General features: G+C 55.4%; 1 protein-coding gene across 1 annotated transcript in view; it reads right to left on the reverse strand.

The window, feature by feature from the left end:
• TTC28 (tetratricopeptide repeat domain 28) overlaps nt 1-19,034 on the reverse strand; it is a 300,310-nt gene that overhangs the window by 20,542 nt on the left and 260,734 nt on the right. The window contains exons 12-14 of the mRNA XM_070399969.1: nt 12,572-12,712; nt 4,618-4,762; nt 244-423 (exon numbers count right to left, since the gene is read on the reverse strand). Coding sequence (XP_070256070.1) covers nt 244-423; nt 4,618-4,762; nt 12,572-12,712 — 466 coding nt within the window. The remainder of the gene's footprint in view (nt 1-243; nt 424-4,617; nt 4,763-12,571; nt 12,713-19,034) is intronic.

The raw sequence follows: 19,034 nt of genomic DNA on the forward strand, positions 1-19,034 counted from the left end.
TCACAGCAGAGAAATTGAAAGAGAAACGACCCATATCGTGGCCTCCTGAAGTAGCAAAGAACGGTCAGGGGTCAGGAGGGCTGTGCCCCTGCCTTTGGACAGATCTGAAGTCACCCTACCCACCTGCAAGCTATACAATCGGCAGTTTGAAGAGATCACATCCTATCACTTCAGGCCCCAGTCTGGCCAAAGACCCCTCGCGGACCTGAGAGCGTGGCCCCCACAGGCCTGCCAGAGCCTTACCTTGGCCTGCGGGCCGAGGGCGCGGATGGACGGGACGGCGATGAGGGTGAAGCGCTCATACAGGTACTCGTTGGAGGAGCTTCCTTTCAGGAGGGCGAAAGGGATGAGGTAGAGCTCCCCCTCCAGAACCAGGACTAGCTGCCGGTGCCGGCCCACGGGGCCGCTGGAGTGCATCAGGCCCTGCAGAGCAAGCACGGAGGCTGACACGGGGCCTGGCAGGGCCGGGCTCCCACACGCCAGGCCAGCCCTGAGCAGGGGCTGAAATGGGCCCGGAGGACCAGGCACATGTGAAGGTCCACACGGTTGCATGGGCGATGGGGTGGGCACTGCTCACAGCAGCATCACCACGTGGGGATTCCTTTCTCTACAGGTGTATTTCTTTCCAAAAGAATTGCGGATGGAGAGCAAGGCTGTATGAACCTTAATAAACTAAGAAGAAACAATTGGGACACTGGGCTGGGGGCTGAGGTGAATAAAGAGATGGAGACTTGCCAGGACTTGGTGAACTGAGAGAAAAGGGAAAAGGTCCTGAAATGCCAGCCTGGGAAATGGGGAGACTTTTCTCTGAACTGTGTATCCCAATTGTAGACCCAGGCCCTCCTGGGACAGTGCCTTGTAGATGCTACTGAGCTGGCACATGCCTCCAGCCCTGGGCGAGGGCCTGGATGGGACCCTGTCCAGGCAGCGAGGCAGCAGGCAGGTGACGGCAGAGTGGCCTGTGGGCAGACAGGTCGCACGGCAGAATGACAGCTCCGTTAAAAGGCAGTGGGAAACTGATTGAATGCGTTGGAAAGGATGCCCTGGAAACCGTCTCCGAATTCTGCCTCCAGCATGTGGGAGCATTGCCCTTGTACAGAAAGATTAGCTATAATCCAATGTGAACTTGAAGAAAGGAAATAAAGCGACGTCTCTATCCAAATTCATGTCACCTGTTAGATGAAAACGGAGGGACGATTCAAGGAAATGCTACTCTGCACCTCCATATGTCAGTCTAGAAGGGATATTTGCTGGCTTCTTAAGTCCTGGGTTTGAAAGATAAAAGGTTCAGCGTCAGCCCTGCACCTGCAACTAACAGTCCCACAAATTCCAGCAAAGACTCGGCCGCTCTGACCTCTGAAATCTCTACAGATGGATCTTTTGAAGTGGAACAAGACAAGAAGGCCAGGTGTCCTACAAGCTGCCTGTTCCCCAGGAAGCACCCTTCTTCACCAGCAGGCTGGGACCCTGCCTGTCACAGGGCGAGCCCACTGCCTGGAGAGCTGGCTGTGGACCAGGCGGGACGGGAAGGGGAGGGGCAGCAGTGCGCACAGGCCAGGCAAAGGCCTGGTCTTTGCAGAGGGGAGAGTTGCTCCTTTTCACAGGGTGGGCAGTGAGCACCTGGAAGTGGCTCTGGGTGGCTGTTGTTGGTTTAGGGACTCGGCCTCTGAGATACACTGGGTTCCCACAGCCAGTTCTCCTGGCAGGTGAGCAGGTGCTGAGCTTTCTCAACAGAGGCCCCTGAGGGGAAGGGGGCGGGCCCTCCTGCCAGTGGCCTAGGTCAGTGGTGTGTGTGTGTGAGGGCATCCAGGGGAGCCCAGACATGGTCCCTCTATGACCTCGCAGTCTTCATGTGGCAATAACCTTCCCAGTGCTCTGTCTGCGTGGAAACCTGTGCAACCAGCAGGCCTCTTCCCACGGGCGCCTGGACGCCCCTGCTCACACAGGACTTCCGAAGGTAGAGGAACCTTTTCTGTGATGCTTTGAAGAATCAGTCAGAGAGCCTGGCGGCGGGGCTGCCAGTCTCAAGGGCCTCATCTTCCCTTCCACACTGTGGAGTAGGTCTGGCTGTTTCCATGGACAGACATTCCCTGACTCTCCGAACCCTCAGGCTATTTAGAAAACAGGCACCTGAACGGTCAGTCTCAGCTCCCGGGGCATCTGCTGAAGGGTAAGCTGGTTATTTCGCTACTTGATTTTGCCAGAGTCCTTTCCCCCAGAGCGGTCATTACAGTCATGACCCAGCCACAGCCACGCTCTCCTCATGGCTGAGCCCTGGGCAGGGCCAGGCCCCTGCCTCGCATCTTAGCTGAGAGGTCTGGGTGAATTCCCAAGCTCCCCTGTTTAGGAAGGCGTTTACCAACCGAGCCAGCACAAACAGCAAGTTTTTTTGTTTGTTTGTTTTCAAACAACCAGTTTTAATCAAGTTTCTGGGGTCCTGACACAGGTACCTCCACTTCAACAAGCAGCCCTTCTCGTCAAGAGCAGCTACCAAAGTCCTGCACACGGGCTGTCCTATAGCCTTGGTTTTTAAGGCCGTACCTACAGGAAACAGGGAACTGAAATAAATGGAAATAATGATAAGGACGGCAAAGACTAGAAGTCCTAACTCCCCAAATGGACCTTTAAGGGGTGGTCTGACCAAACCCTGAGGGATTTCCTATTCTAAGTCTGGTTCCTTGACTAACGCAGCTTCTGGCTTTTGGATGAAGCGCCATCTGCAAACTGAGGGGTGACTTGGGACCAGAGTGAACGAGCAGCTTCTCCTAGTGGAGCCCCTCACATCCGACGTGACCCCCAGACACTGCTGTCAGCATGTGGGCCAGGACAAGAGCCGTCCGGGGGCCCACCTTCCACAGAAGCAGGGAAGTCCAAGCTCAGGGGCCTGGGTCACCATCCTTCCCTCTAAGTTGATTAAAACAAATGCCACGGACATGACCAGGGTCCCAGTCCCTTTCACACTAAACACCTGCAACTCTTCTTTGGTGCCTTTTCTCCCTTGGGTGTCGGACAGGATTTGACTTGATGACTGGTGACGGCTCGTGTGCCATCACATGGAACGGGGCCATCCTCAGAGAGACGGCATGCTCACCCTTCCCGACAGTGAGGCGCAGTGTGGTCCCAGGAAAGAGCCCCTGGCACTTCCCTTAAGGCAGATCAAGTCAAACACGGGTGCAGCCCAGGGTGAAATGTTGTGTCCCACGTTCCTACTGGCTGACCTAGTCCCTCAGCAGCGGGACCGCGGCTAAACAAAGGCAGTTGTTCAAATAATTACAAGCCCCACGTGAAGAGGCTAATCGTTTTAGTCTGGAAGTGTCAGTGATTCATAATCGTGGGCTTGCCGCGAAAATGTGGAGGAGGCGCTGGCTCTGTCTGGCAGCGGCCAGTGCCAGCAGGAGTGGCTGACGGTGTCGCGTCGCCCTCTAGTGGCCTCAGAGCACCGGGTGTGCCTGCTGTGGGAGCCTGCTGATCCAGGCCTCCCTGAGGCCTCTGACTCTGGCCCACCCGCCCCACCTGACCAGCCTGAACCTCAGACACGGGACCGTGTAAATAAATAAACAACTGGGTGCAAGTGGGGATGGAGAGGACTCCTGATCAGAGCCCAACCTTCCAGCTGTTTTTAGTGAAACACAGTGAGTGGAGCACTTGAGGAGCCACTGCAAAGCCCTTGCTCTGGTCACTGACTACAACGGCCTCTGAAAGGTGCCACTTGGTATCATTGGAAGCAAACAGACTCCTTCCGTGTCAAACACTGTCATCACGAGAAACAGCTGTAAATGTCAGAAACTAAAGGCACGCTCTCCAACTCGATGCCTCACTTCAAGGTTATTCCACAACCTCGTCGCGTCGCTCCCTTTCCTAGCGCCTCTCAGGAGCACGTTGTCTAGGCAGGAGCTGCCACTAGTCTCGCTGGCACAGGTTGTTCTTTACGTCACCGGTTGAGCTCGACCTATGAACCGGGAGATCATGGTTTGATTCCCGGTCAGGGCACACGCCCCGGCTGTGGGCTCAGTCCCCAGAAGGGGTGTACAGAAGGCAGTCAGTCAGTGACGCTCTCTCATCATTGATTTTCTCTTTCTCCCTCTTCCTTCCTCTCTGAAATAAAGAAAAATGATGTGCAAAGACCAGGGCCACAGAAATCTGGCCACAGCTGCTCCCAACCCTCTGGAGAAATGCAAGGCCGGGGTACCCTGGACGCTGGACTCTGATGGAGTCAGTGACTCCTGATGTTGGCGAGGCCGAGGGGTCTGTTCTCACCAGAACGCACAGACCTGGCTTGAGTTGCTCAGGCAAGACCCTCACATGAGAGGCGGGGCCATGAGGACGCACCCAGCAGGGTGCGGAGAGCCATGGCCTGTCCCCCATGGCGGCAGCCCCGGTGGTTCCTGCGCCTCCAGTGTCTGCGGAAGCTGGGGAGGCAGCACATTCATTCTGTACCTGAGAGACGGGCTGACCTGACCAGGCTGGTTAGGAGCAGAGCTAGGGTCTGAGCCTGGATCTGCCTCGCAGAAGCAGCCGACTTTCAAAGGCTGGCGTCCTGGAAACCTCCACGTGGGCACTGGGCAGGGAATGATGCGCCCTGATGCCGAGAAGCCTCGAGGCCCCGGGGGCACTTACCCCTTCCATGGGCGCAATGAGCAGGTCGTACAGGGCGCGGAGCGGGGGCCTGGCGAAGGAGCTCTGCCTCCGGGGAAGAGATGAGGTCCCGTCCTTGATGGGCGACATCGTGTTGCTGGCCAAGCTCGTCATGCTCTGGCAGCTCCTGGAGAGAGGGGCCAGGGGTCAGGCAGGGCCTTGCCACACACCCCGCGGTGCCCCAGCTCCTGGGAAGGCAAGTGGACGCTGCCCACAGCCAGAGCTACCACCCCCGCCGGCTCCCTTCCGGCAGGGCCCCTTCTCTCTTTCAGGTAATTGTCACAGAACAGCGAGCACCGGCAGAAACAGGAGGGTAAGCCAGCTGCACTCAGCAACTCATTTCTGTGGCGTTTTCCTGCATGATCGAATGTCCCAAAGTGCTGGGCAAAGGGTATAATTACATCCTTGCGTGGCGGGACTGTGTGCAGGCAAACGTGAGGGCAACGAGAATCAGCAGCAGCCACCACACTGAGGGAGGACAGTGTCCGAGGGCCACCCAACCTGCGGGCAGGAGGCTCGGACAGGACCAGGAGCAAGTGGGCCTCAACCTCGGCCCCTGGGCAGCCCCGTGAGCCCAGCAGGCACTGGCCCGAGGCCCCCCCCACAGCAGGGAGGCCTCGGGAATATCCCGGAGCAGCTCGGGCACTGGCTGCAAGGCTTTGTTTTGCTTTGTTTTCCATGTTCCGGTGCTGGCGGGGATACGGGCGTGTTTTCAATCCCAGGGGTCCCAGGTCTCACGCCCCACACAGGAAGAGCACATTCGTTCATTCCCTTAGAAACTGCTTCCTGAGCGCCAGCTACCTGCCAGGCCCTGCAGAGGCCAAACCCCAAGGGGAGCAGAGGCGGCAGCAGGAGGGAAAATAAACCCTTTTCCAGTGCAAGGCCCGGGCTGCTCCACAGCCTGGCTGGCATGGCCTCCGGACAGTCCCTGGTGAGGTTCTGCAGCCTGTGGTCTCTTAACCTTGATCAAGGCACCGGCACAGTGTGGGGTTTCTGGTGAGTCCTCGGGGACCCTTGAGGACAGACACCAGCTCTCACACCAAACACACTGCTGAGCTTTGGTAAGTCCCTGGGCTGACAACCCCGTGTTGTCACCTGAGAGAAAACCAGAAAGCGTTTCCCTCCGGGGCCAGGCCGGGAGTCACGGCGTCACAGGAAAAGGTTTAAGAGTCTGTTTTCCACGTTTGGCTTCCACCCCGTCTTCCCCCACCTGCTCCATGTTCTCACAGTGTCCCCCGGACCTCGATTCTAGGGTTATGAACAGCCAGGCTGGGACCCCGCCCTCAGCCCCCCTGCTCGCTGCCAGGGAAGAAAGAGCCAAGGACTTGGGGGCAAGAGCTGCTCCCTCCCTGAGGAAACATGTAATTACAAGCGACCGAGGCCTGTCTCTGCCATCAGAGCCAGTGAAGCTCAGACAGCCCTGGAGTGCCACTGCGAGGCTGGCTGGGTGCCACCGCAGGCGGCCGAGAGCACCTCCCCTGGAGGAGGAGCGGCAGGCGGCTCTCAGAGGGAGGCTGGGGACACGCACTGTCTGTGCGCTCACACATTCTTGGCGGACGGATCTCAGCCTAGAGCCCGCGCTGCCATCGGGACAGCACAACGGGGCAGTAGCAGGGCCGCCCGGTGCCCTCCCTTGTGCACCTTTCATTTCATGCCCTAGACGTGTGTCTGCCTGGACTCACGGACCCGAGTCTGGTTAATAAGCCACAGACATCCGTGTCCCTGGACAATGGCTGTGGCTGTAGGTCCTCATGGTGACAGATGGGGTTGCTCCATGAACCCCAAGGCTATGAACTAAAAAGGTGGAGAAAGAGACCACAGCCCTACAGCACCCCCACACACACACCCCCTCCAGCTCTGAGCTGCTCTCTGGGTACAGGAGTCCAAGCTGTGCAGGGAAGACAGGGCACTCCCTCAGCTGACCCACAGCACACGACTTACTCCAAAATATCGGAACCACATGCCCGACCCACCGGGCCCCTCCCTGGGGCAAGTCATTTACCCTCTGGGCCGCGCTTGCTGCTTCTGCCGAAAAGAGAAATGCAGCCACAGGCAGAGTCAGGACTGGAGAGAGAGACTGCAAAGCGTCCAGACCCAAAAGGAGGTGGGAGTCTTAGCTGATGGGGGAGCGAGGGGGACAGGCCTGGCGGGAGGGCAGAGAAGGGCTGGAGGCCGTGGTGTCTTTTTACTGAAGCACCAGAAGCATCTGAAAGGGCCCAACACCACGAACCCATCCACATGCAGTGCCCGTTCAGTGGTAGGCACAGCCCTAGAGATGTCCTCCTCAATGTAAACAAAACCCCAAAATGCTCAGCTGCTGGTTATAAACAACAAATAAGCACAGCCAGCCAATCTGAAACAATAATTTAGGTCAAAGACTTTTTCGTCAGGACTCTTTCCCCTGAGCTGGAGGCATCTGTTCTGAGCGCTCCCTGCTGGCCTTGCAAGCACATCTGTCCCCTTCCCAGCATGGTCCCATGGCCTGGTGCACCCATGGGCCGGGTTGGGGCCTGTGCAGGGACCTGCTGTTGCACTGCTTTGAATTCTGCAGGGCCTTCCAGCCTGGTGGGCTACTCTCCACCTCAGCTCCTGGACTCAGAGGAGAGAAGGGTGCCTCTACTTCTCACACTGGGCGCCTGCGTGGTTGGAAACGCTCCCACCTGGCGGAGTGTGAGGTGCAGGAGGGGCTGTGCTCCCATTTACGCACCAGCTCAGCCTGTCACACCCACGTCCCCTGCTCAGGGCCTACGAAGCAGGGTTGTTCCTTCTTTCTGTTTAAGGAACTGAGGTGCAGAGAGGGCAAGAGACGTGGACAAGGGGACAGGTCAGGCCTCCCCCTGGCAGGGGAGTGATTTTCACTGAGCCTTGTCAACCTTCAGGACACACTGAGCAATCTGTAGGTCTGAACTAGCCTCCGACCCCTGGTCTCCTGGCTGCTGGGTCTAAGGGTGGAGCTGACGGAGGCGCCTCTGCCTGGTGCTGCGGTGGGTCGGTCATGAAGGAGGCAGGCTCGGATTCACAGCTGCACCACCGCACGGCTCCAGCAGGTGGCACTGGCTCGCTTTCCTCCAGGCCTGTCCATTTACTGCCAGGGACCCTGTCCCGCTAATTGACAGCCTAGCTCACACCACATTGTCTTCATTAACTCATTCCTCAGATGATGTTTATTAATCTACTTCTGGAGAAACATTCATTTTCTCCACTGCATGGCCATCTGCGTGGTGATGGGAAAGGAGAGGGAGCGAGCTCGTGTCCAGGGAGAGGGGCGGGCAGGGAGGGGAGGGCCGGTCCCTGCGCGAGCAGATGCCGCGCTCTGAGATGATATGTGAAGCGCTTCGAGCAGGGCGTCAGGGTGCAGTTGATGTGTCTGGGATGATGACAAACACCAGGCGGCCGGGCAGCACTCACTGCTCATGAATCTCCTCTCAGGGATGAAGAGCTCCATTGCCCAGGCAGGGGATTTATAGCTGGGCTGGGCCCGCAGGGACCCTGTGCTGGCCTCACTCGTGTGCGCACACGCTAGTGCCGCCCGCATGCAACCGTGTCGGGGACTGGAGTGCCTGCCGGTGTGACAGCCCGTGGAGGGGACGCCATGGGCACCTGAGGGGCGCGGGCTGGAAGTCTCCGTCGGAGCTGCAGTGTCTGGGCACACGTCAGCTGCTCCGGCCTCCAGGCAGGGCTCCTGGAGGGGCGGCCCAGGACGCCTGCAGGGAGACACGGTCACAGGGAGCTCGGTGCTCGTCCTCCCGGAGCTCAGACCTGAGGCTGCTGTGACCTTAACGCTTGAACGCAGGCGGGAGAGCCGAGGCCACACGAGTGTCTTCTCCTGGGCCACCTCTTTCCTGTGTCCTGTCCTCCTGACCTCACTTCCCCACCAGGCACACGGGTCCCGTGTGGACGCAGGGCTGCGGTATCAGCCGGCAGGACACTCACCTCAGCCATCTGGCCACACCATCTTTCCGACTACGTAAGGGAGGGGACAGAGGGAAGTACCTGACACGGGGATCTCCTGGGGTGGCCAGGTCTAGGCTGTGACGTGTGTGCATCACTGGAGTCCTTACCACAAGGTCCCCCTGCCCCTCCGCTGTGACAGGTGAGAAAACAGGACTCGGGTGAAGCATCTCACCTAAGGCCACGAGGTCGGGCAGGCCCTGCTCCTCGAAGCGGTCAGGCAGCAGGAAGCCCACAGCCTGGGGCCCTGTTCTCTGGGGAGCCTGGAGCCTAGAGCTGCTGTGACCTCTGCCCCCTGTCCCACAGGGTGACAGACACTGCACAGAGCACCCGTTTCCCGGCTGGGCAGGGGCAGGAAGGAGGAAGGAGCTGGTGGTGAGCTCACTGTAGGTGTGGCTGCCTTGACTCAGCACCATTCCCTCCTCTGCTCAGGCGCAGGGCTCCTCACTTCTCAGGATGCCTTTATCACACACGTTCACTTTCAAGTGGCCAGGGGTCCCTGAGGAGGACAGTGACTGGACCCACCCATGTGGCTGCTGTTGGCAGGGAAGGCCCCTGCCCAGAATCGCCATCATGAGGGCTGACCCGGGTCAGGGTTGGAGGGGACACTCCGCCCTCTTGTTGGGCTAACAGGAGAGCAGACAGAACCTTGGCCTGGAGCCTCAGGGCCACCAACAGAGAGCAGAGGACGGGCCTGGCAGGACACCAGCCAGAACTGAGTACGGAACCTCAAGACTCAAGCCAGGGCTGTGGCTGTAACTGATATCCAATCGGATCATCAGTCTGCATTTATTCAAAGGCTTTCTGGTATCTGGCGGCCAGAGAGAGGTTGTAAGGGGAGGAAGCATCAAGCTATTCAATCAGGTTTGGGGGTAAAGATTTGATTCAAAACGTGGTTGAGTCACCGACTTTGGTGCCATCAAAACCTCAGACCCAAGCGGGGAGAGAAAGAAACTCCTTACTACACAGCAGGGTCTGTCTATCATCACATTTACTGCATCCTCGTAGCAACTCACCCACAGGCATCTTTACCCCCATTTTCCAGATGAAAACATTAAAGGACCAAGGTTACCCACTAACTAATAAAAGGTAGAGCCAGGTTTCAAATCCAGGTCTGTCTGGCCCCGGAGCCCATGGTTTCTCCCCTCCACTCTGTGCCTCACCCAGAAAAATGCCGCGACCTCGGACTACAGGATACAGACACCATGGGTCCAGGCCTCCTGGCCTACAGTGGACTTTGGTGGCATCGCATAGTTGCTCCAGTGTGGCCCTGGCGGCAGGCACCGCGCGCACACGCACACACACACACACACACACACACACACACACACACTGGCCTTTCACCCTCAGCATTACTTGTAAAGTGTGTGCAGGGATGAGAGAGACAGGCCTTTCTGAGGCTGCTGCTCTGCCGTGGGGCGCAGCCATGGCCCACGGTCAAGGCTAAACAAGAGAAAAAGCCTCGTTTTTCCTCACTAATGGTACCTGCCCAGGGCTCGACATGCACGTGTGTTTTCTGCCCAAGTGCACAGACAAGAAAAATAGTGGCTGCAGAGACTCAAAAGCAAAGGCTGAACAAAGACCAAGGCTATCGTGGCGAGAGGGAAACCTAAAGCCAAGGCTCACTTGACTCGCATCAGCTCGGCAGCCTCAGCGCCAACCAGTCCAGCAAACCGCCCGGAACAAAAGGGCCAAGGAACCCATGAATCACGGAGTGGGGGAGCCCACAGAGGGAGCTGGGCTGCTCCTGCGTGCAGGGCCCTGTGCACATGGCTGCTTCCGCCTCACCTCTGCGGGCTCAGGGACGAGGCTTTGTCGGCCACAGTCAATACCAGGCGCCTGCAGAAAAGCCACTGCCTAGCCGTCCTGGTCGGGGGCTAAGCAGCACCTCGGAGCAGATCCGAGCTTGTCAGGAAGAGTCGGGAGCACATACTGTGCCAACCTGTCCTGGGCCTTACCGCTCGCTCTGTTGAAGCTGAAAGCATGCAGGCCACATCCCTTCATCCAACCTGCCCTAAGAAGGTCAAGACTGGAAGGGCCTGCAGATGCCACTTCCAAACCTTTCTCTGTCCTGAGGGCAGGCCTGCGGCCTGAGCCATGTGAGGCTCTGCGGGGGGAGCGGGGGGCCAAGCAGTCGGACAGGGAGGCCCGGCTCCAGTGCCATGGCCTGGCTGCTCCCAACCCAGCCTCGGGGTGGCCCAGTCCTCAGCCTGGCTGCGGGCACAGCTGACATTGTTTAAATGAACCAATAAATTAATGCACAGTGCTGTGCTCAGAAGGACAGATGTTTTCCCGAAAGGAACAACTACATGATGCAAAATTCACACCCCGTCCCACCCAGGGTGAAGCAGGGTCCCAGGTGCACCTGGTTTGACCCTCCTGACAGCCAGTGCACCTGTGACCAGGTCGGCCGGGAACCCGAGGGCCTGCCTGTGGGACCCACATAAAGGACATGAGGTGGGACAGGACAAAGAAGGGCAGGTGAGGCCACAGCCCACGGTGGCCAGCACCTGCTGCACAAGTGCATACAGATTTCACCCTCCCCGTCTATCCACCCACGTTACCCTAAGAATTCAACGTTAGCAATGTCCTTCCCACTATGCCAACAGCAGGAAGCCACAGGTGTGCGGTGCCATCTATGCCTTAGGCAGCTGGTCAGTGTGTTATTTGGATATTAACTCCTTCACTTTCCACATTAAAGGAACACTGCAAAGCAGGAAACGTGTCCCCATTTCAGCGACGAGGAAACTGAGGCTCCCGGGTGAAATCACCTGCCCCATCCCACAGCCGGCACACGGCAAGGCCCGACCCTGAGCCCTGAGCTCTCCCCGCTCTAGTTTACAACCACGGACCCCGTCACCCGGCAGAGCGAGAACCACCTGCCTCCCAGGCTGAGAAGCTGGCCTAGGACAGTGTGAGCCCAGGCCCAGTCCCAGGCCTCCCCCTGACCATCTCCCTCCCCAGAACTGAAGGCTGTGGGGACACCTGCTAACGGGGGAGGGAGGGAGGGAGGAGGAATGGGGTGAACCAGCTCACAGTTTTGGTCTCCTCTCAGCCAAGCTGCCAGTTCCTACATCCCTGGCCCTTGGCTCCCGTCCCATTCAGCTCACCCAGGACAGGAAACACGCTGTCACCCTGACAGCACATACCGAGAGGAAACCAGGCCTGGGGTAGGGACAGGTGGGCACACACTGCCCCGCACAGCAGGCGCCCGGCAGAGGCTTCCTCCCAGAGCACAGCACCTCCCTCCTGAGTCCCAGCTCACCCTGCTGCCCTTTGAGTCAGGCCCTTGGGACGTGGCAGAGACCCGAGAGCCCCAGGTGCCCTTCTGGAAAGGTCTACCTCAATGTGACTCCCAGGTTGTTGCCAGGCAACCAAACGCAGTGGAACAGGTGCCTCTCAACCCCAACTGCCTGCCCGTTTTTCTGGATGCAGCTCAGCCATCACCCCTGATGGAAAGATGCAGGGTGTGCTGGTGGCAATTTCAACATCAACTCTTCTCAAAACCACCAAAACCTATTTGATCAAGTCATCAGGGGATGGGGCCTCGGGGCAGACAGGTGGGCCTGGGCCTGGACCAGCGCCCCCTCCAGCAGTGCTGGCTTCCCCACTCTCCTTGGCCCCGTCAACCTCAGGCCAGGGGCTCAACACAGGTGCCAGCCCAGGAGTTAAGGCACCAGCTGGCAGGGAAGTGTGCAATGCTACTCCGCTTCCACCTGGTATTCAGGAAGTCAGCTCAAGGCTCTGTGAAGACGCGGCCAACCGCCTCCCACACAGCCACACGCGGGCTGTCACTCCGAGCCCGCACTGTCTTCTCACTTGACCCCGAGGGGCCGCTGTGACACTGAGGCCCAGAGGGACATGGGCTGTGGGAGGTCACGCTGGCTTCTGCAAACGCAGGACACGACCAGAAGCCGGCGGGCGGCTGGAAGGAGCATCGCTGAAGGCACCTCGCCCTGCACCGGCTGGGAGCGCCCACTCTCACCTGTTAAAGAGGTTGTTGCGGCGAACCATCCGGAGGAAGCCAGTGGGGTCCGTCACCGAGTTGAGCTTATTGTTCATCTCTTCAAACTGCTGGTCCATGAGGTCTCCGGCTTCGCTCTCGGTCTCGCTGCTGGCACAGGCCCTGCGGGGAAAGTGCAGAGCAAGCCCATCAGAGAGAGGAAGCCCTGAGCGCGGAAGTCAACCGCGACGTCCTGTGGCACTGCCCCGCCCAACAGGTCCCTGGTGCCGAGTGTCCCTGAGGCCGGGTCACCTGCCCTCCTTGGCCTCCCCACAGCTTCTTCCCTCTTTCGTCCATGCTTCTCGGGATGCACTCAGGGTGCTTCTGGCAGTCACCCCCACTGGGCTGGGAACTCCCCACAGGAAGGAGCCGCGCCGGAGCCAGCACTGCACTCCCTGCGTCTGGTGTGTGCCTGACACATAGTAGGTGCTTGGCAACTGTCTGCGAAGGAACAGCACCATCTGCCTTGCCTGTGTGGGCTGGCAGGGGACCCTTCCGAGGCAGAGCTCAGGTGAGTGTGCGTGTGGCAATCCTCCCAGCACGCACTCCATCCCAGAAATAGCAGCTGAGCACCTGCCCTGTGCTGGCACCACACTAGGCCCGGGGAGACACAGGCCAAAAAGGCACTTCCCAGCTGAGGAGCCAGACGTGCTCCCCATGGCTGCCATGGCAGGGGGAGCAGCACCATTTGAAATGTGGGCCTGAGAAACGCTGCCGATCGGGCCCATTTTCCAAGCTCAGCATGGGGATGCTGCCATGTTGGAATTAATAAATTCATATTTCCCCTATGACAGAATGTAACGGAACATCTCACAATGGCTTTTAAATAAACACAGATACCCAGGAGCGCCCTCGCTCATCGTTATTAGTAAACTGACGAAAGGCTTCTGAAACGTAAGCGCTGTGCACTGTGGCCCGTGAGGCCAGTCAGCCGCCACGGGAGCGCGTGTCCGAGGGGCGCTGGGTCCTCACGCGCAGCACGCCTGGGGGCTCAGCAGAGGCAGATGCCCCACCTTCCCCGTGTGACGGTTCCACTCAGACGCTGCGGAAACGATGACATCGAGTCCACAGATAACATGACAGCTCTGTTTAAAGTGTCCTGCTGTCTAGGGGCCAGCGTGGGAGGGTGGAGAGCTCCGGGCACTGCGGCTCTCACGTGCTGGAGCGGGGGGTCTGGACAGGAACGGACTTCCTGCTGCCCAGCGGGGAGAGGTTCTGGCCTCGAGATTTAGGTTGACGGTGAACATGACCTGCTTCAAACAGCCAGGCTGCTGAGCCTGTGACATCAGGGTTACACGACGGAGAAGGGTGACGAGGCCTTACTGAGTCATTACGGGTCAAATGCGATCTGGCGTGACGCTGCCTCCTAAGCCTGACTGCTCCATGTGAACGTCAACCCTGGAGACGGCACATTCTGTTGTCACCCTGACTGGGCTCAGGGTGTGCGGACATGTGGTCAAGCGTTATCTGGGTGTGTCTGTCAGGGTGTTTCTGGATGAGTTAGCCTTGGGAACAGTGGACTGAGGAAAGCAAACTCCCCCCCACCCCCACGTGGGTGGCCGCATCCAATCCACTGAGGGCCTGAGCGGAACAAAAAGGTGGAGTAGGAGAGACACCCCTCTCTGCCTAACGGTCTACGAGCCGGGACACTGAGCACCTCCCGCCTGCAGACTTGGACTCAGACTGGAGCTGACATCATCGGCTCCCCTAGGCCTCTAACTTGCCAACTGCAGGCCTTGGGACTTCTCAGCCGCCAGAAGCCTGTGAGCCAATTCCTAATAAATCTGTGTGTGTGTGTGTCCTACTGGCTGTTTCTCTGGAGGACCCACACTAACATGCCTGGTGATGAGGCACCAGAGTCCCAACTCAGCCATGTTCCTTGCAGACTCAGCCACAGGAAAGGGTCCCAAGCGCTCAGGCCTAGAAAGTGCGAGAATGGAGCGTGTTCAGGGACAGCACAGAGGTGTGATGTGGGGCAAGCCTTTACCCCAGAACCTGCTGTCGGCTGGTAAAGGCCATTGGCCTGCTCTTCTTCCTGACCCACACGTCCTGGAAACAAACCTTCAAACCCAGCCCAGCCTGGCATGCCAGGCGTGCAGCAGGCATGCCATGAGGACCTCTGAATGGATGATGTACGCCAGAGTGCATTTTATGATGTGCAAAGTATTTGCACACAGGTTTAATTTTGTCTGTATGACAACCCTGTGAGGTGGCTCTATCATCTCCACCTTATTTCTGAGGAGACTGAGGTTTGGAGAAACCATGGAACTTGGCAAGGATCACCAGGAGGGAGAGCCAGGGCTGAACCCAGCTCAGGTCTTGGCCCTGACTCCCCCCGCCCCTCCTTCCTCCCCCCTTCTCGCTCCCCCCGACCCCCCCGCACACACACACACTTTAAGGCTCTAAGCTTCTCACCTGTTTCAGGTCTCTCTGCTTGGGTTTGACTAGGGCAGGGAGGAGGGTGAATATAGGAAGAGAAACCAAGAAGCGTGTGAGCACCTGAACACATCACATGCTTCCATCCTGCCACCGCCCCAGGGCGTCCACCGAACAGCTGAGCGGCTGGAGGCCTGAAATGCTCCCTTGGGAGCCGAGGGCCCTCCACGGAAACCCTGGTAAACATCACTCAACAAGCCCTCTGTCCGGGGACGCATTTATCACCTGAATGCAACTGCCTGCTTGGCGCAGAGAAATCTGCTTTTCCTTCCGCGCTTCGCAAAGGGGAGAGGAATGGGCTGGACCGGCACCGGCCTCCATTAGCTTGCAGTTCCACTCCCGCACTCAGCCGGCCTGCGCCTCTGAACCTCATGCTTAAGGGGCTGTTTCCTATTTCCTGACCCTTCAAAGTATTACCACTGAAGGGAAAACAAACAGGCGATGGCACAGATAAGAGTCTCCCTTTTACAGAAGTCACCTCAGCAACACAAGCATCCAGCAGGGGTCCGAGAGGGCCCGCCCGCTGGTCCCGATTCACACCATTTCTCTCAGAGACTTTCTACAGACGGTGTCACCTAGTCCATCACCCCGGGCCTGACTCCATTCACTCCCATGCAGCGGAGGTTACCGAGTGGCACTGCCGTGAAAGCACCGCGGCTGAGAGTCAATCAGTTACACCTGCCCTCAGGGAGGAGCACAGCGAGGGACCAGCCTCCAACCAAGGTCGAGATCGGGGAGGCATAAAGCTTTCCTGGAGTCAGCTGCATCCATCCGAGAGGAGCAGGAGCGGTGAAGGCTATAACTCTGACAGGTAGGACTGGTAGGTGGTGGCGGTGGCAGATAGAATGCTATGAGCAAAGGTGTGGAGATAAGACAGTGTGGGGACTATTGGAGGCCAAGAGAATAGCCTACTGGAGCTGGAGCAGAGGGTAAGAGTGGGAGAGAGAGTGAGATAATGGTAGAGGTACGGCCTTGAACTTGGAAGGTGTTGAGAGCTGTCAGCCCAGGCTCAGGGCTGCTCTTTGGGAGACAGTCAACTGGACCTGAGTGGAGAATGCCACTTACACAGGGATGGGAGAAGGCTTAGGCTATTACCAGCATCTGCCCAGAAGCAGCCCTGAAGTCCCAGGGTCAAGCTCAATGAAGCCTAATTGGCCCCTCACACCTGCTAGAACCCCCTTTCTTGGGAGTCATTGTTGTGTTAATACATTAATGAGCTGGGTCACACTCAACATGCCAGGTGAGGCAAGTTTCCCATAAGCCCCCGGCTCCCTCTTCTGCCCCAAGCTCCCATCTCCTAGCCCAGCTCTAACCCCCACCTTCCTGATTCCTCGCCATGTTTTGGTCTCTCTTGTCACCAACAATGGTTCTGGCTTGTCCTGTGGTGGGGCCAGCTAACCCAGCTATCCCATTAGTCCAGATGTGTGACTTGAGGGGCGGGGTGGGGGGGAGCTGAGAGTGGAAAAGTGGGAACTGACAGGAGAAATATTACCCAAAAAAGAACTTATTTGCCTGGGAAACTCAGTGAAGGAAGAGGGTAAAAGACAGCTAGCAGTTAAAATATGGCAGACCGGCAACTGGTGGCAAATAGAGAAACTGAAAGTAGAAGTTGTTTTAAGCCGCTAAGTGTGTGGTAAGTTGATGTTCAGTAATAGAAAACTAATACAAAACTAGGGGAATGAACTGCCAGCTGGCCTCCTCTACAATAATTGCTAAAGGAAGATATTCAGAAGGGAAATGATATCACCGAAGCTTCAAATGCACCTAGGCAACATGGACGGGCCTGGAAGGAGAAAGGGATACATTAGAGAGACTTCAGCACTCCCTTCTCAGCCGTCAACAGAACTCAGAGACAGAAAATAGCAAAATACAGAACTGAACAAAACCATCAATCAACTGGACATGACTGACATTTAGCGAGCACTCCACCGAGTAACAGCAGGATGCACAGTCCTGTCAAACGCACATTGAAAATTCCCCAGGACGGGCCATCCTGGGTCACAAAACAAACCAGCAAATTTAAAATAACTAAAGTCATGCAGAGTATGTTCTCTGCCCACAATGGAATTAGGGTTGAAAGTAAAAAAAGAAAAACAGGAAAATCTCCAAATACTTGGAAACTAAATAATAAACTTCTAATAAATAAGCAAAGAAAAAGCCTCAAGGGAAATGAGAAAGATAATCTGAACCAAAGAGAACTGAAAACACAACACAAAATGTGTGGGATGTAGATAAAGCCTTAGAGATAATCGATTGTATAAAATACTTTAGAAAAGACGACACTGGAAATATCGGGGGAACTTCTGTAAAGTATGTAACTGGTTACCCACCATGCTGTACAACTAAAACAATACAAAATAATATTGAACGTAAACTATAATTTAAAAATTTTTAAATAAAAGGAAGATGATATAAATAATGTAAGCTTCTACTTTAAGAAATTAGAAAAAATAGAGCAAAATAAATCAAAGCAAGGCAGAGGAAATAATAGAGCAGCACTCAAAGAAACTAAAAAAAGCAAAACTTATCTTTAAAAAAAAAAATCAATGAAACAAAAAGTTCGTTATCTGAAAAAAAATCAATAAAATTTATAAGCTTCTAGCCAGGCAGACCAAGAATAAGAGAAGGCAAAACTATCAATATCAGGAATGACCCCATAAAAATTAAGAGGATAATAAAGGAAGACCACAAACAACTCTACAAATATTGATTCAGCACCTTAGATAAAATGGAACAATTACTAACAAACCACAAACCACTACCACATCCAAAATGAAATAGATAACATGAATAGTCCTATAACTGCTAAAGAATTACATTCATAGTTGAAAACCATCCAAAATAGATTCTCTTAGTCCAGATGGTTTCAATGGCAAATTCTACCTAACATTTATAAAAGAACTAATACTGATTCTACACAATCTCTTCCAGGTACTAGAAGAAAGAACACTTTTCAACTCATTTTTAGAGGCCTATTTTACCCTGACACCAAAAGCAGACAAAGATAACATGGCGGGGGGGGGGGGGGGGGGGGGGGCGGGACCCTACAGACCAACATCCCACAGATCAAATGAAAATAGACCTAAGCTTCATCAATGAAATATTACCAGAATTCAGCAACATATACAAAGAATTATATAGCACAATTGACGGGGATAGTTATTCCAGAAATGTAAAGCTTGGTCAACACTGAAAAAAATCAATAAATGTATTCCGCCACATTAAGACTAAAGAAAAAGATATCTGTTTATATCAATTGATGTAGAAAAGCATTTGACAAAATCCAACACCGATTCATGATAAAAGCTTGCAAACTCATGATGAACGACTGTGCTGACCTAGAGAAGAGGAAAGTGCATCAGCTCACGCCATCCTGACTGAGCATTCATACTGAATCTGGACGTTCCAGCCCTTTCAGTGCAAAAAGGCAAGAGAAGGCAATACAAGGCACACAGGCTGGGAAGGAAGGAAAGGAACTGTTCACAGGAGACATGCCTGTCAATGTAGAATATGCCGAGGAATATACAAAAAGACCCCTCGAACCATTAAGTGAGTTTCATAAAGTTGCAGGATACAAGATCAACACACAAAAAGTCAATATTTATATATGGTAGTAACAAACAACTGCAAACTGAAATTTTAAAAATGATCCCACTTATAGTAGCTCCCAAAATAAAATACTTAGGTATAAATTGAATAAAACACATACAAGATCTGTATGCTGACAACTACAAAACGCTGACAAAAAAAAACAAATAAATAAAACCTAAAAATATGGAGATATATACCATGATCGTGGATTTTGTTGTTGTTGATCCTCACCTGAGAATATTTTTTAAAGATATATTTTTATTGACTGCAGAGAGAAAGGGAGAGGGAGAGTTAGAAACATCAATGATGAGAGAGAATCATTGATCAACAGCCTCCTGCACACTACACACTGGGGATCGAGCCCACAACCTGGGCCTGTGCCCTGACCGGAACAGAACCGTCCATAGGTCGACACTCA

The sequence above is a fragment of the Myotis yumanensis genome, unplaced genomic scaffold (assembly GCF_028538775.1).
Source record: "Myotis yumanensis isolate MYYU_CA2020_CCGP unplaced genomic scaffold, mMyoYum1.0.hap1 SCAF_19, whole genome shotgun sequence".
In the NCBI taxonomy this organism is placed as follows: Eukaryota; Metazoa; Chordata; class Mammalia; order Chiroptera; family Vespertilionidae; genus Myotis; species Myotis yumanensis.